This window comes from Pleurodeles waltl, chromosome 3_1, assembly GCF_031143425.1.
Source record: "Pleurodeles waltl isolate 20211129_DDA chromosome 3_1, aPleWal1.hap1.20221129, whole genome shotgun sequence".
Classification (NCBI taxonomy): domain Eukaryota; kingdom Metazoa; phylum Chordata; class Amphibia; order Caudata; family Salamandridae; genus Pleurodeles; species Pleurodeles waltl.
Genome location: NC_090440.1, coordinates 816,318,418 through 816,337,211, shown reverse-complemented (window position 1 = coordinate 816,337,211; position 18,794 = coordinate 816,318,418). Strand labels below are relative to the sequence as shown.

Below are 18,794 nucleotides of genomic sequence, written 5' to 3'. Positions count from 1 at the left end.
ACTCAATACAATATAAAACACACACCCACATCACCCACAAACCCTTATGACAACAATTGCGACAAAAGGCCATAGAGAGACACCACCAGAAAGAACAATAGCATCCACAGGCACTCAACACCATCACTCACACAACATCCACATACCTCACACAACACACCTCTAAATATCACCCCACACATCACAACACACACCACCCCACACATCACCCACACCACCCCATGGCACCGCAAAGACACCCCAGGTTTTCTGAGGAGGAGCTCAGGGTGATGATGGAGGAAATCATCCGGGTAGAGCCACAGCTATTCGGATCACAGGTGCAGCACACCACCATAGCTAGGAAGATGGAGCTATGGTCGAAGAATCGTGGACAGGGTCAAAACAGTGGGACAGCACCCAAGAACTAGGGATGACTTCAGGAAGAGGTGGAACGACCTACGGGGCGAAGGTGCGTTCCGTGGTCTCAAGACACCATATTGCGGTTCAGAGGACTGGCGGCGGACCCCCACCTCCTCCCCCAGTACTCACTACATGGGAGGAGCAGGCCTTGGCTATACTGCATCCTGAGAGCCTCGCAGGAGTAGCTGGAGGAATGGATTCTGGTAAGTTAAACCTTTAACTACTTAATCCCCCCCCCACCTGCATGCTACCACATACCCCCACCCTCACCCCCATCACTCCAACTCCTCACATATGTCCCAATATCACAAACCACACATCCCAAACCCAAGCCATGCATGTAACACCAAAGCATGGACACCCATCACCAAAGCATGGCCACTGCACAAACCCATACACCCCCTAAACCATTATCACACAAGGTCCCACACAAGAATGCAAGCACTGGGCTACAGGGTCACCCACCCATTGCACACCATGGCAAACACAGATGCAATAATCATGCTTTTACACCCCTGCAGGACCCCTACCCAACGTCACTGGACAGGAGGGTCCAGACATGTCCACTCCACCCACAGAAGAGGCCCACAGTGATGACAGCAGCTCTGTCCAACTGGATCTAGATGACCAGCCCGGCCCATCTGGGACCTCGGGACAGTCGGTTCCCCTCACACTGGCACAAGCCACAACAGAGCCTCCTTCCTCTGGAAACACCACCACAGCACCCACCAAGCGGGCCCATACTCTGTTCACAGGACACGTCAAGCAGCAGTGTGTCTACCACTACAGGGAACCAGGCTAACCCACCACCCCAACAACACCAGGGCCCTGGGGGCAGTGGTAGTGGGCAAACGGTTCAGGGGACAGAGGCCCAGGGAAACAGGGAACTGGGAGGGCTGCTGTGTGACAGGGGGAGGACAGGCCCAGTGAACCCACTCTCCACGAGGCCCTCTCCAACATCATGGGAGCCTATCACCATTCCCAGGAGACAATGGCAACGGTACTGGCCAAGTTTCAGGAGACTCAGCGGCTGCAGGAGGAACAGTATTTGGGGTTCAGGGAGGAACTTAAATCCATCAATTCCACCTTGGGCACCATTGTAGGGGTGCTGAAGGAACTCGTCAACACCAGGAGGGGCACTGTGGCACAACAAGGGGCCCCTGACACTAGCCTGGACGATGAACTTCCCACCACCTCCGCCGGCGTAAGTGGACAGAAGGCACCGCCACAGGACCACGACACCAGCACCCCACACACCCTGCAGATGGATAACCACCCTGCAAATGGTCCCTGAGATACAGGACAAAGACAGAGAACAATGCCAAGACACCCGCTAAGAAATGAGACCACCCTGATTGTCATCCTTCTGTCCCACTTTGTCACCCTGTCCATCCATCAACTGCCCCAGCTCCACTTCCTATGCCCCTTTGGACAATGCACCTGTGAGACTAATAGACTGGACTCTGCCATGTACATTCCTCCACCATCACCCCTGACCATTTTACAACCCCCCCCCCACTATTTTGCACTCAAAGAAACACCCTTAAATCACAAAACAATCTGGAGTCAGTCTGTGTTTTCGAAAATGTGTATTAGCAATAACTGTGGCAAAATGCTATATCCAATGTAATGTCAACATACCTATTTCACACAGCTCTAGTCCATGCGGAAACAAAGCAGAGGTCACACAGTGGGACCCACATCTGTGAAATAGAAAGGGAAAGTGACAACTCAGTGTCCATACACTGGCTGAAAATGACAGATGAGAGGTAGAAGAATTAAATCAGATGTAGCAGGCAGTGTTGTCTTCTTACCTGTGTCTCACTGTAAGTATTGCTGGATCACTGTGTTCCTGTTGTCTATGTCCTCTTCTTCTGCTTCCTCGTCTTCACTGTCCACAGGCTCCACAGCTGCCACAACCTCTCCATCTGGACCATCCTCCTGCAGAAAAGGCACCTGTCATTGCAAAGTTAAGTTGTGAAGCATACAGCAGGCCACGATGATCTGGCACACCTTCTTTGGTGAGTAGAATAGGGAACCACCTGTCATATGGAGGCACCGGAACCTGGCCTTCAGGAGGCTGAAGGTCCTCTCTATAATCCTCCTAGTCCGCCCATGGGCCTCATTGTGGTGTTCCTCTGCACTTGTCCTGGGATTCCTCACTGGGGTCAGTAGCCATGACAGGTTGGGGTAACCAGAGTCACCTGCAAATGTCGAGGGACAACTGTTAGACACACACTAACTCTTAGGGACATCCCCAGACCCAGACACCTAGTCACACTGTATTGGGTCCATGTCCTCACCTAATAGCCACACACGGTGCCTCTGGGGTTGCCCCATCACATAAGGGATGCTGCTATTCCGCAGAATGTAAGCGTCATGCACTGAGCCAGGAAATTTGGCATTCACATGGGAGATGTACTGGTCTGCCAAACACACCATCTGCACATTCATAGAATGGTAACTCTTCCGGTTTCCGTACACCTGTTCACTCCTGCGGGGGGGAGGTACCAAGGCCACATGTGTCCCATCAATGGCACCTATGATGTTGGGGATATGTCCCAGGGCATAGAAATCACCTTTCACTGTAGGCAAATCCTCCACCTGAGGGAAAACGATGTAGCTGCGCATGTGTTTCAGCAGGGCAGACAACACTCTGGACAACACGTTGGAGAACATAGGCTGGGACATCCCTGATACTATGGCCACTGTCGTCTGAAAAGACCCACTTGCCAGGAAATGGAGTACTGACAGCACCTGCTCTAGAGGGGGGATTCCTGTGGGATGGCAGATAGCTGACATCAGGTCTGGCTCCAACTGGGCACACAGTTCCAGGATTGTGGTACGATCAACTCTGTAGGTGATAATTACATGTCGCTCCTCCATTGTCGACAGGTCCACCAGCAGTCTGTACACCGGAGGATGCCGCCATCTCCTCAACTGCCCAACCTGACTTGCTCTATGGAGGAGAACAGCGAGCAGAGAGTCAACCAACACTGAGGTACGTAAACACAACTTAATCGGAAAATGTTTTAAAATCAACATATGGCTGTATTAGTGTTTAAGCAAGGGCTAGATATATGTGACGCAGTCAAAAATAATGCCATGTGGCCCCCTGAAATGGCGTCTGCCTGACTTGTAATGTGGGACAAGGGGATATGAGGTAACAGCGCTGGCGTTGTACACCGTCGCGGTAGGCAGTCAAAGACCGTGGCGCAATCCTGCATTGGTTAACATTGCACCCTATGGGTCCCAGGAGCCAATGACGATGTATGCCGGCGGTGACGGTACGCACCGCCGCGGACGTGACCGCCATTTTCTGTCTGTTCAATCACTTGATACCTGATCTGCGACAGGAGAGGACCTGCACTGCAAGTGCTGCTGTGACCTCAGTCTGGAAGAGACAATGGCTCGTGTGTCTGGGGAAAGGGCCCCTGCCTTCAGCACGGAAGAGTTGGAGAAACTAGTGGATGGGGTCCTCCTCTAGTACACACTACTCTACAGTCCTCCAGACAAACAGGTGAGTACACTGTGAGCATGCTGTATGGGCAATGCATGTTTGGTGTGGTGTGGATGAAAGATGGGGGGGAGAATGAGGCGTGCATGAAACGACGGTGAGTGCATGTGCGTCATGGCAAGGGAAGGGATGCGGGCCAATGACTGTGACGGTGCGGACGATTATATCTTCTCCTTTTCCCCTGTACTATTCCTGTAGGTCAGCGCCCAGTCATAAGAAGGATATTTGGCGAGCCATCACCAAGGAAGTTCGGACCCTAGGGGTCTACCACAGACGGAGCACCCACTGCCGGAAAAGATGGGAGGACATTCGCCACTGGAGCAAGAAGACGGCGGAGGCCCAGCTGGGGATGGCCTCCCAACGTGGGAGGGGTGCCCGTCGCACCATGACCCCCCTGATGTTCCGGATCCTGGCGGTGGTGTCCCCGTGGTTGGATGGGCGCTTGAGGGCATCACAGCAGCCACAATGGGGTGAGTACACTCTCATTCAGCTGATTCAGCGCGCATTGTAGGTGTCTGGGTGAGGGAGGTGGGCTGTGGGTTCCCCTAGGCCAGGGCGATCTTGGTAGGCAAAGTCCCTTCTTAAGGCAGGCCCTGTTGCACCCCACCCCACCTGTGTACAGAGCCAACTACACCTAGTCAGGCTCCTGTGACTCACATGTGTGCAGTAATCGGGCATAGCCTTGTAACCCATGTCCCTGTGATTGATTAGGGAACTCCAAGTGCACGGAGTAGTGCAGGGGGCTTCTGTGTCTGTAGTGTCCACCAATGGTAGCGGTATTGCATGCACTCAACATGTCTTTCTTCTGTCTTCCCCCCCTTTTTGTGGTCTCCCTGTGCTTGTGTGCATTAGCATCATCAGGCGGAGGAGCAGTGGCACCGGAGTAGGAGGGAGCTGCATCCCACATGGCCCTGGAGGGTGACACAACGGAGTCAGAATTCACCAGTGGGACGGAGGGCGAGGGGAGCTCCACGGCGGGGACAGGAGCTGAGACCAGCGACATGGACTTCTCTTCTGATGGGAGCTCCCTTGTGGTGGCGGGCCCCTCGGTGCCCCCCGCATCTACAGGTACAGCCGCCACCCCCCCTACCAGCACCGGCCTCCCAGCAGCCCCTCAGCGTTTTCCCCGTGGCCGCTCACCCAGGAGGGTGGGCATCTCCTTCGCCCCAGGCAACTCAGGCCCTGCCCCAGTCAGCCCTGCTGCCCTCAGTGAGGAGGCCATTGACCTCCTCAGGTCCCTCACTGTTGGGCAGTCTACCATTTGGAATGCCATCCAGGGTGTAGAGAGGCAGTTGCAACACACGAATGCATACCTGGAGGGCATTCATTTTGGTCAGACAGCCCATCAGCGAGCTTTTCAGACTCTGGCCCCAGCACTGATGGCAGCCATTGTCCCTGTCTCTAGCCTCCCCCCTCCAACTTCCTCCACCCAGACACAAACCCCTGGACCTCAGCCTAGCCCAAACACACCATCAGACCAGCATGCACACACGTCAACACACAAGGGAAGCTCAGGCAAATATAAGCACCACACATCCCACAGGCACTCAAGCAAGCATCATACCCATGCAGACATACCAACAGCCACTGCCTCCACTGTGTCCCCTTCCGCCTCATCTCCCTCCTCCCTCCCAGTCTCGTCTCCACTCACACCTGCATGCACTACATCGTCAGCAACTAGCTCCATCACCAGCACACCCACCACCACACCCCGCTCACGTGCAATCACCACCCCCACTACTATTCACACATCCCCTGTGTCGTCTCCCAGTGTGTCTGTGAGCCCACCTCCCAAGGTACACAAACGCAGCCATACACCCACCCAACAGCCATCCACCTCACGACAGCCTCCAGCCCATGCACCTTCACCCAAAGTCAGCAAACGTACACCTCCTACAACCACTACCTCTTCCTCCACTCCCAAACCCACTCCATCTACCCGTCCCATTCTGTCCAAAAAACTTTTCCTATCCAACCTTGACCTCTTCCCCTCACCTCCCCCACCCCTTCAGTCTCCTAGGGCCCGCCTCTCCAGGTCCCAACCCAGCGCCTCAGCCACAACATCAGCGGGAAAAGTGGTGCCAGTAGTAACCGGCTTCTGGAGTGCGCCAGGCAGCATGGCAGCCAGTGTGCCAAGGAGCCAGAGCACGGACAGTCCCCCACCTCAAAGGAACAAAAAGCTGGCCAGAGAGGAAAAAAATCCTCCACCAAAGCCTCTCCCAGGGGTACAGTTGGGAGTGTGGAAACAGGTGCGCCACCATCCAAGGTGGGGAAGGGGCACAGTAAAACAGGCAAGTCTGGGAAAACCTGTATGGAGGACAAGATCGCCACAAGCACCGCTGTCAAGGACACCGCAGCCACAAGCACCGCTGTCAAGGACACCGCTGCCACCAGCACCACTGAACAGGACACTGCCGCCACCAGCACCGCTGAACAGGACACCGCCGCCACCAGCACTGCCGAACAGGACACCGCCGCCACCAGCACCGCTGAACAGGACACCGCTGCCACCAGCACCGCTGAACAAGACACCGCCGCAACAAGCACCGCTGAACAGGACACTGCCGCAACAAGCACCGCAGGCCAGTGAGCGCCAAAGCTTCCGACGCTACTGAAGCCGCCACAAGAAGGATGAAGCACTCTGGGCACAAAGCCCCCTCCAGATCCAGTGGAGATTGACATCCACTACCTCATTCCTTGGCAGGATGAAGCACTCTGGGCACAAAGCCCCCTCCAGAACCAGTGGAGATTGTCATCCACTACCTCAGTCCTTGTCAGGATGAAGCAGTGGGCAACCCACCCACTGGAGAGACGTGAGAGACTGTGGCTTTGCACTCCCCAGGATGCAGCAGTGGGCAAACCACCCACTGGAGAGACTTGAGAGACTGTGGCTTTGCACTCCCCAGGATAAAGCAGTGGGCAACCCACCCACTGGAGAGACTCGAGAGACTGTGGGTTTGCACTGCCCAGGATAAAGCAGTGGGCAAACCACCCACTGGAGAGACTTGTGAGACTGTGGCTTTGCACTCCCCAGGATACATCAATGGGCATGGAGCCCCCTCGTGGATCTGGCGTCGTTCACTCATCCGGCTGAGGTGCCCCCCCCTTCCCCCTGAAGTGCCTGTTGTATTTCTATCTGATGCCCCAGCAGTGTTCTCCCCGTTTTGATTGGGTATTGAGTGTGGGCCTCACCCATGCATCCATGGACTATGATGGTGGAATACCTTGGACTTGTATTCTTGGTGTATATATTTGTTTATAGTGTAAATATATATATATATATATATATATTTTTTTTTTTTGTATTACTGTATTTGAATAGATTACAAACGTTTGACTCATTTCCTTTTGTCCTTTCATTCTTCCAGGGGGAGTTGGGAGTTGTTAATGTAATGTATCTACATGTACTTGTGTGTGTTTTGTAGTGGGTGAGGGTGGGGTTGGGAGTGTTGCGTGTTGCGTGTGTGTGTCACTCTTTTTTCCTCCCCCCTCCCCTGTGTTGTAGGTGCAGTACTCACCGTGGTCTTCGCCGCCGTCTTTGTTGTTCCTGGTAGAGAAGCAGGAAGATAAAGGCTGGCAGTATCTGGAGTTCCGGTTCCATGGCGTCCTGGTTCCTCGTGGGGTGTGTAGAGGTGAGCGTTTTCCCTTCCAAGTCCTGTTTCCGCTGTGTTTTTGTTCGTGGTGAATCCGCCCCGGAAAAGGTGGCGGATTGGACTGTTGTAATACAGTGGGTGGAAACTTGTCTTCCGCCTGTCTGTTGGTGGTTACCGCCGCAGTGTTTGTTTGTACCGCCGTGGCAGTCGGAGTGTTAAAGTGGCTGTCTATGTTGGCGGTTTCCGCCACGGTCGTGATTCTATTTTTTTTACCACCGGCCTGTTGGTGGTTTTACCGCCGCTTTAACACCGACCGCCAGGGTTGTAATGACCACCCAAGTCTTTCAACAAACTCATCTATCACTTGACCAGCAAGCTGTCTCACTGGATTGAAAATATACCTTTCATAGTCCACATTCGGCATCAGATTGAACTTGGTGCCCAATGCTTCCTTGATCTGTCAGTACAATATTGCATCAGTCTGCGAGATGTTCCTCATCACTTCTTTTACCCCATCACCAGCAAGGTTCTTTAAATAGTTAATGATTTTCTTATCATCTACTTCTTCTAGGGCATCTATGAAGTCATCAAATGTCTTGATCCATACAGTCCACCTGGTGCAAATATTTTGCTTCTTGGCAGCGTTGAATGGCTGTGGTGATTTCAGAAACTGAAAGCTGTATCATACTTCACGCTCTTTTCTGCAGCCATTGAAAATATTCACTAATCCGATTTTTGTGCACTGGATGCCACTCGCTGCTGTGCATGCATCGGCCTCTCAACCAGGCCTGAGTCGCCACACCCGATTGAAGGTCATGTGGGGCTTCCCTTGCTCATGCTAGTGAGTACATTTGTACTTTCATACCTGGTTGTCACTGCCTTTAGCATTTGCTATGCAAATTATGGCTTTGTGTTATGGTGCAACACAGTATTTCTTCTTTCAGCCTTACCAACGGATTCTAGTGGGCTTTTCAAATGCTCTCTTCCCCAGGGCCTCCAACTTCTTTGAAGGCCTTATATGGACTGGGTGGGACTTCAACTCCACAGACGCCTACTTTGAATTGCTTCTCATTGATTTGGGAGCATATGGCATGTGCAAGCAGTTTGCTGTATCATTGCAAACTCTCAGGGCGAGCAGTCTTGTTTCTTTGGGGCATGTATCCCCTACTTGTTGCCAGTTGTAATGTCCTCCCCTGCCCAGGAGCAGGCAAATGACCACAGCGCACATGGAGTTCTGTAACAGACATCTTTATTCCTCCGAATTCAATCACAAGAACTGCACTCTGATTACATCATAATCGTTAATAGCCACACCTTAACACCTCCTAGCAAGTTATATAAGTCCTCTGTTGAGTCCCCCCAGAACCGCAGGGGTTCCAGCACACACAGACTCTCAACATTACACATATGAGTGTAGGATAGTCGACTGTCTTGAAACCAGATGAGGGTTCCAGCAACATCAGGAGGCAGGGGTCATTGTCATCTGTGATCATGAGGGCATCATCTAATATGTGAAAGGTAGCAGTGTCTTTGATGATGTTCATTTTTCCGTGGAGTTTAAGGCACAAATTAGAAGGGGGCAAATGTGTGCAGAAAGATGTATGACAGGAGGGATTGGGGTGAGTGAAGGGGGAAAAGAGAGAATGTTGGCCAGTAGGGGGAAACATTACATGCCTCATCTCATGTGTTGCCTGAGCATATGGTGGGGACAGGGTATTGAGCCGGGCTGTAATGCAGCCTTTTCCCATGGCAGCTTTAGCTACAGGTAAGATGAGGTCCATTGTTCTGACACCCAATAAATGCAGGTGCAGGAGCAAGACCCCACTCATGACTGAGCGGAGCAGAATGCAACATGGAATTCAACTTTGCTTAACTCATATTTAGAGCAAGATTAGCAATCATGCAATCATACTGTAAAACAATGTGTTGTAGATACACTATCCCTTTTGTGGGACATCTAAAAGGAATGTACTGTGCCATAGGGAAATGGTAGAGATTTAAACAATCAATCAATAAATCAATAACGAATACAAATATCTCCTCGAGCAGCCAAAGTACGGCTCAACAACAAATTGTCCGAGTGTTCCAAAGTGGTCTTTTATTCGTAGTTCTAGTATTCTTAAATATCACAATGTTGCCTTTATTGTAACAATGAAGCCAACACATGTTTTGTTGCTACAGTGTGGTAACCTACGATTTCATCAGGGGTACAAGAAACTAATTACACAGAACCTAAGATAAGGCACTAATGAATGCTTCATTGAGTTCTTCACCAAAATACTCAATATGGCATAGGTGAAACCTATTTACGATATTGTAAGATAGAGATTTCTCTTGCATCATAAAAATCCAAAAGAAAATCAGAGATTCATATTTAGTTGGAAAAGTGCAACTGGAAAGGAGTAAGTTAAGAAACAGAGGGATGAGGTGAAGTAATATTATCTGCCACAAAATCACAACTCATTGTTGAGGACAAGATTCTGTGTTCCAACGCCTGTGAAATTGAGTCACCTGACTACACCCAGCCAACCGGTGTCAAGTGACCCTGAGTCAAACTCTTACCATAAGTTCTCTTCCTCCACACATTGTAGTGGCAGTTGGCACTAGATAATTATAGTAAGAACCTAGTTTCTATAAAAAAAATGTTTTTTGCTTGCCTATATCTTTGTTGCCACTTGACGAATTGTCACAAAAGTTTCCTCAAATATTTTGAGTGTAATGTCAGCTGCTGTCTGGAAAGTTTCAGGGTGAAGCATAAGGCAGGGGCTGAGAAAAATGGGCGTAGGGCGGTAAAAAAAGGAGCGTTTCCCATGTTAATTCTCATAAAGATTTTGAACAATGTTATTTGGTATAAATCTGTTCAGTAGTTTTTGAGATATCCAAATTTGTATATATAGGGTTGCGAAGGATTCACAACCCCTCCTGATCTCGTGCTGAAAACTGATTGCCTGCCAAAACTTCAACAAGGAACAGTTTTCAGTCATGTTGGGACTTGGCTTCAGCAGACTCCCAGAAAAAAACTAAAAAAATAAGAAAAAGGGCCAGGGTATAGTCACCCTACCCCCTTAGCTCTGCCCTCACAGAGGTAAAAAACATTTAAAAAAAAAATTTCAGCGGGAGTCACGGCACATCCGTGAATCCGCTGATAATAATAAAAAAAAGTGCGTGCTCTTGCGCTTATTTAGCTGTATCCCCTGCGTGGGCCAAGTCCTAAGGGCCTTTTTTTTTTAATGCAGGGGGGCCATCTGGATACCTGCAGCCCTGGGGACCATCACCTTCCCGGGGCTTTCAGTAAATATCCATGGGGGGCTCCTGGCCCCCTTCAGTGCTGGAGACCACCACCTCCCTGGACCTTTCACCAAATATAACAGGGGGGTGCCCCCCCCACAGCCCGGGGGACCACCACCTTCCCAGGCTTTCACTTAATATAACGGGGGTCTTCCCAGCCCCCCCCGCGGCCCCAGGAACCACCACCTCCCAAGACCTTTACCAAATATAACTGGGAGAGGGCAGCCCACAACAGCCCCAGGGACCGCCACCTCTGTGGAGCTTTCACCAAATGTAATGTGGGAGGGCTGGGTAGCCCCCACAGCCTCGGGGACCACCAACCACGAGGCTTCAATAAAACAATGAAGGGGGTCAATTTCAGACCCCTGGGCCCCGGGGACCACCACCTCCGTGGGCAGTGGTTGTTGAAGGGGGGGCAGCCCAGCCCCCTTCGTGAAACCATAGATGGCCCTGGAGACCATCACCCCCCAGGGCCGTCTCCTGCTATGTCCTGGGGTGCCCACCCCCGGGACAAAGCTGTTTGCTTTTACTTGGTGGGGCTGACAGCCCCTACCAGCAAAACAAACAAAGTCTGTTTTCCACAAGTGAGAGCTGTCCAACAGCCCTCACTTGCAGATTGGGGAGTTTTTATATGTCTTCCCTGCATGCAAATATGCGTGCAGGTAAGACAGATGAAAACATTGCTCCCACAAGCAGGGAGCTGCTATTTAATGCAGCTCCCTGCTTGTAGGAGCGATGCCAGCTCCTGCAGGATGTAGGAGCCAGCTAGGACCACAAGGGCCTTGAGGCTCCCCCGGAGGTCCTCTCACTCTCTCTCTCTCTTTCATTCTATAACAGGATGGCAGAGAAGAGAGCAAGAGCCATTGCAATGGTCTCTTCATTCAATGACTTCTAAAAAACAGTTACAGCACATTGAGGAGTCACCTATGGCATAATGGTTAAGGTCTCAGACCCTCACACTAAAAGTTGCGGGTTCTATCCAGGTGTTTCTGTGGTCATTTCCCTACTTTAACTTATTTTCAACTTTGAAAGTTTAAGGTTCATAATAAAAGGTTATCTCACTCTTTTTAATTGAGAAATACATTTTCTTTTCAATTCATCCAGAAATATCTCATTCTAAGTATATCATTCACCAAAGGCTAAGAAACTCTCCATCTCTCTACCTCTCATTCTTTCTCTCTCTGTCTCTCTTATCTTCTCTTTTTCAATCTCTTTCCCCCACTCATACACCCACTCAGACCCTTATGTTCCCACTCACAGACCCACTCAGACACTCACACATCCACTTACAGACCCACTCAGACTCACACACACCCAGTCACAGACCCACTAAATCCGGCATGCACCCATTCACAAACACACATAGACACTGATGCACCCACTAAGACAATGATGCACCCACTCTCACCCCCAAATACACCCTCTCACACCGATTCTCACACCCAGAGGGACAGGCCGTGGACAACCCCCTCCGTGCACAGCCAAAAGGCTGTGCGCAGCATGGAGTTGGATGGTTGGCGGGGTTGGCCGCATGGTCTGGCAGCAGACTACGCCCTGTGGCCAACCGCCGCTGTGCACGGCTGAAGACCGTGCGCGGTGGTGGTTGGATTAACGTATAGTAATGAAAAACAAAGAAATTTACTGGAAAAAACAAAGGTCTTAGGGACGTTATAGTTGGGAAATAGAATAAAAAACATAGAAATACACCTCAAAAACTAAAGTTTACAGGACCTTATAGTTAGGCTCACATTTTACACATAACAAACCATAGCAATTCACCCGTTATACTTAGAGTTATCTCAAGTAACTATAACTTGTGCCCTAAGGTAACTATAACTCACACCCTCGCCATGCACTGCTAATTACCCCACATATTGCAGCACTCTTGACATCTTCCATAACATCACTGATATCAATGCAATATTTGCAGTAAACATTTTGATGAAAAAATTGTGCATGGCAGGGGCACGAGTTATAGTTACCTTAGGGCACGAGTTATAGTTACTTGAGCTAACTCTAACTATAACAAGTGAATTTCTATGGTTTGGTACATTTAAAATGTGAGCCTAACTATAACATGCCTGTAACCTTTGTTTTTTAGGTGGATTTCTATGCTATGGTTTTTGTGATTCTATTTCCTAACTAACCTCCCTGTAACCTTTGTTTTTTTCAGTGAAAATATAGATATTGAGATGAGAGTCCTAATTTCTAAAGCCATTGTTTATTCAGAATGGTATATATATATATATGTATATATATATATATATATATTTATATCGAGCACAATATCCTTCTCTTCACAGTACATATGTCTTCTGTAGTCCTAACAAAAACAGAAAGGCTAGTCACTCTTTTAAAAACTATCCGTAATATCCATCATGTCACTTAATAGCTTTACATATGCAAAAAGCCCAAGTCAAACCCCGATGAGGCCATCATCTCAAGACCAACAGTAAATAGCTATATAATTTAATGCATATATTGTCTGCCAAGAACCATCTGCAAATCCTATAGATCATTTCAATTGAAAATGTGTTGTCTGTAATGGCAGTGCACTATCACACCATGCATACTCCACTCTACAACACTCTACTCCACTTTATGCCACTCTTTGACAGTCTACTATACAACACACTACTCCACTCTACAACATTCCACTGTATGAGACACTACGCCATTCCACTCAACTACACTTCACTATCACACCATGCATGCTCCACTCTGCTCCACTTTATGCAACTCTATACCACTCTACTATATAACACACTACTCTACCCCACTTTACAACACTCCACTTGAGACACTAAGCCACTCCTCTCAACTAAACTTCAGGCCACCTATTTATATGTTATGACACTGTATGGCACTCCACACTACTTCACTCTGTGACAATTTACTCACTTTATGCCTTCTTGCTCTATGCCTCTCCACTCTACAACATTCTGATCCACTCCACAGCATTCTATTCCACCCTACAACACTGTATGCCTCTCCACTGTGTGACACTAAATGCCACTCCACAACATTCCTATGCCACTCTATGACACTCCATGATACTCCACTCTATGACACTTCACACTATCCCACTCTTCAACATTCCACAACACTTTACTCCATGCCCTTCCATTATATGCCCCTCCACTGTGCAACACTCTACACTATTCCACAGCACTCCATGACAATCTATGCCATTCTGTGACACTTTACTTCACAACAGTTTATGCCACACTGTGCCATTCCACTTTATGTCACTACACTTCACAACAGTCCACTCCATGACAGTCCACTCTACGCCCCTCAAATCTATGCCCCTCCACTCTGACACTCCATTCTATGCCACCCTACTTCAATCTATGCCACTCTACTCCCCGCCATTCTCCGACCATTAACTGTACAGCATTCTATGACCCTCCACTCTATGACACTCTACTCCATTCTATGCTGCTTTACTCTATGACACTCCACTTCATGCCACACTACTGTGCGACCCTCTACTCTATGGCATGACATGACACGCCACACCACACTACTCTATGAAACATTCCCTCTACCGCACAATAGGACACTCCAACCTACTCTACAACACTCCCCTCTACAGCAAAACAGGATACTTCATGCTGCTCTATGACATGACACTCAATGCCACGCTACTCTATGACACTCCTCGCCACTCCACTCCATAACACTCCACTCCATTTCAGGCCAATTTACTCCATGCCTCAACACTCAACGCAACAACACTCCACAACATGCCAGGACACTCCAGGACACTCCGCTCCACGACATAACACATCATGCCACAACACTCCACACCACAACACTCTTACTCCACTCTAGGCCCCTCTGCTCTATGGCCCTCCGCTCTACCCCCTCTGCTCTATGGCCCTCCGCTCTACCCCCTCCACTCTATGGCACTGTATTCCACTCTATGACACTGTTCACCCCTCCACTGTATGATGCTCTACGACCTTCCTATGCCACTCTATAACACCCCACTCCACAGCACTTTACTCCATACCTCAATATTCCACTCTATCCTACTACTACGACATTCCACTCTATACCATTCTACCCCTGTACACTTCATGACACCCTACAACACTTTACTCCATTCCCTTCCATTCTATGTTCCACCACTCTATGACACTCTACACTACTTCACTCTACAAATTGACATACCACGCAACTCTATGAAACTTTACTCCACAACACTTTATTCAACTGTACACCACTACACTCCACAACAGTCCACTCTACTCTAAGCTCTTCCACTCTATGACACTCCACACTACTCTCCTTTACTTCACCCTACTTCGCTAGGCCACTCAACTCCCCTCCTTGTCATTTTACTCCACTCGACTCCATGACAGTCTGTGACCCTCCACTCTATGACATTCTACTCCACACTATAACACTACGCCACTCTATGAAACTCCCTCCACTCCACTATACAACACACCACTCCAGTCTACTCCACTCTATGCCACCCCACTCTGCACCACTCTATGGCACTCCACTCTATGACACTGCACTCCGCACCCCTCCACTCTACTCCACAACAAGCTACTCAATGAAACTCCACTCTACGACACTCTGCCACCCTCCACAACATTCTACACCACTCCACTCTACGACACTCTACTCCACTATACGCCACTCCATGACACTCTCCCATATACAGTATACAGTAGCCACACTGGTGTACAATCTGGCTAAACCGCATTTTCAAAGCTGGTAAATCTTGCATGGGGTACATTGCTCTTTTGCTTTAAACCTAAATGATCCTTCCTGTATTATGGTTGTACAATGTTTTGTTTGTCATTGAACCAGTTAGATGTCCTGGGAACCGTGGTATTATATGTGGGTGTTCAGCATTCATAAATGTATGGTCTGCTGGGCTTTCTCCATAAAAAAAGTTCTGATTCAAATACCAACATTCAGTTGCTGATGTTCATGGAAAGATGAAAACATAGGGGGTCATTCCGACCCAGGCGGTCCATGACCGCCAGGGCGGAGGGCAGCGGAAGCACCGCCAACAGGCTGGCAGTGCTTCCTGGGCTATTCTGACCGCGGCGGTAAAGCCGCGGTCAGAAAAGGGGAACCGGCGGTTTCCCGCCGGTTTTCCCCTGGCCCAGGGAATCCTCCATGGCGGCGCTGCTTGCGGCGCCGCCACGGGGATTCCGACCCCCTTCCCGCCAGCCGGTTTCTGGCGGTTGTCACCGCCAGAACCAGGATGGCGGGAACGGGTGTCGTGGGGCCCCCTCACAGGGCCCCATACAGATTTTCACTGTCTGCTTAGCAGACAGTGAAAATCGCGACGGGTGCCACTGCACCCGTCGCACCCCTGCAACTCCGCCGGCTCCATTCGGAGCCAGCTTCCTCGTTGCAGGGGCTTTCCCGCTGGGCCGGCGGGCGGCCTTTTGGCGGTCACCCGCCGGCCCAGCGGGAAAGTTGGAATGGCCGCCCGCCGCGGTCAGAATGACCGCCATAGTGTTGGATCAGGTTGCTTCAGTAATACTGATTTAAACTATCTTCCCTTACAAATGTGGAACATCTTAAAAAATAAATCTATATGATTGATCATTACCACACTGTAAAAGGTTTGCTGACAACTGCGTCTCTCCGAAAGCTTAGATCAACGTTAAGGAAGGGCTCCTCTGTCTAGGAGCTGCATCAGTGGTTAGAAGTTTTCACACAAGCTGCCTTATCCCCTATGCTCCTAAAATCCGCTGCATATGTGTGCCATCCCTAGGCTTTCTTGCAAACATGTGTGTTGGTACTATCAGCAGCAGGAGACATCATTTCTGCTGCTGAACCACAGGCGCAAAACACACAGTAGTGGTGCAAGGCAGAACTGCTTTCTGTCTGGACTACAACTCCTAATCAGCCCGACATCTATACTCATTCATTTTCTTTTAGCCTTCTGATAGCCCTGCAATACACCAAAGGTCACAATGCAAACACCACATCCCTGCTCAGACATATACATTGGATTTATTTAGAGTTTGGAGGATTCTGGACATTTCCCACAAATTGGCAACTGTTCTTTCCACCCTATTTGGGCCCTGCATAAGTATTGCTCATTAAATTCCAGCCCATGCGTAAGCCCTTGTTTATGCATGGGTCACAATTATTCATTTGTTTTTTATTTAATACATGTGTTAAATAATTCACATTAATTAAATCCTCCACAGGTCAAACTTGCAGAAATTTAACAAGCGAAAGTATATGATATTTAATGTATCATGTGGATTTTGGTATGTTAAGCATACAAATCTGCTTGTTATTCCTCAGAAACTCATAATAGGTGCTATTTATCACACCTGATAAAAAAACAAACCCTAATACCCAAATAAGGTAAATCTGATGATGGTATTCTGGCATTATTCCTCTACCATGACCACGCAGGGCGCAATATAAAAACTACTTCAATATGGCTACTACCTATCTTGGTTGAATGAACCCAAAATGTGAATAACCTGTAAGCGTATAGCTACGTTTTACTCTCTTTGGTCAACTTATTAAATGGGTCTTACCTTCCAGTAATTGTTGTCAGTTCTGCACATTTATCCATTAAGAGTTTCTGAAACTGCCAACGAAAAAAAATTGCTTTTAAACTTACAAATATTTGTTAACATTACTCACATCATAGTTTAATAATAGGCCACATTGATAGTTTGTGAAAATACTAATACATTCACCTAAATGTAACAAGATTGAGTTTTGTGGTATGAATGAATTTGGTGTATCACCATTAGTTCAAATATATATTTTTTTTTTGTACAATGTAGCAAATGTATTTTTACGATGTAAGAATTCACAAAGACAATTTCGGTGTGAACCTATGTTTATGATAAAAAATGCTTACATTCATGACTGAGGAATTCACAAAAGGTATGCTGGCAACCATAAATGGGTTTGCTACAGGGTGTTTGTTCACCATAAATACGAAGAAATACAAAGTCGTTCCTCCAATGTAACAGGTCTGAGGTGAGTGGAGCAAGCAGTAGTTAGCCTTGAAAGTTTGTGTATGACAAAAACAGCAAAGGGTTGGAGTAACTCCCCTTGCAGCATGGGAAGGGACAGCAATCACCTTCAAAAGGGGATGCAGGAACGAGATTCTCTGTAGGGACATATGTTTTCCTGTACAGAAAAAGTAAAGAAAACAATGGGTCTGTGCTACATCGGGGCAAAAGGAACCACAAAAATATGCCGCATGACATTCTCAGTAGTATGCCAGGAAACCTGCACTGTGAATGTTTGTGAATTTCAAAGAGTGTCAAATCTGATGGTTGCACAGATTGGTGATGGAGCCTATTATGTGTGCACTACAAGAAAGAGCCCATGATTGTGGAATTAGATAAACATTCGGTTTATAGGTGGTCTCTCTATATTCAGAAGATGCTTTCTTGTACTTAAGGAAGCATTAGCAGAGTTCACCAGGAGTTATGGAGATATTGTGAGAAATTGGGTTACTTGTTTCCAGTTTTCACAACATGCGATGGAGAACACCCAGTGCACACAGCCTCCTTCCTCAGATGGGAGCCAGATACTTTCAGATACTTGGGAGTGCAGATCTATCACAATTATGACAGTTGTGATAACATTGTTTAATCCGTATCTGCGATCACGTCATCTGTCCCATTTGGACAAGGTTCCCCCCCCGTTTCATCCATGAAATGTGTGGCTATTGTAAAAAATCTGACAATAGCCCGAGTAATTACTGTAGTCTTGAAGAAAGTGTTTTTCACAAAGTTAAATGACAGTCTCACAGGCCTAATCTGGGCAATTTAGAGAAAAGAATTAGCCATAGCTAAACCGATTGGGCTTCTGAATGGGGGGGGCATGGGAGTAACTAACCTGGAGGTGTATTATGCAGCTCAGCTTTTGTAGCCAATGAAATAGTTTGCAACTATAGCAGATAAGGAGATATCCATGGTAGTTTAGGCAGGGAGGGAGTTGAGGGGTAGTGCTAGGGAAAATTATGAAAATTAAGA

At 48.5% G+C, this 18,794-nt stretch overlaps 1 protein-coding gene across 3 annotated transcripts in view; it reads right to left on the bottom strand.

Moving 5' to 3' along the window:
* The window catches only part of INSC (INSC spindle orientation adaptor protein), a 1,473,234-nt gene that overhangs the window by 702,942 nt on the left and 751,498 nt on the right, over window positions 1-18,794 (bottom strand). For all 3 annotated transcript variants that reach the window (XM_069223704.1, XM_069223703.1, XM_069223702.1), the window contains exon 4: window positions 17,334-17,386. In XM_069223704.1, coding sequence (XP_069079805.1) covers window positions 17,334-17,386 — 53 coding nt within the window. The remainder of the gene's footprint in view (window positions 1-17,333; window positions 17,387-18,794) is intronic.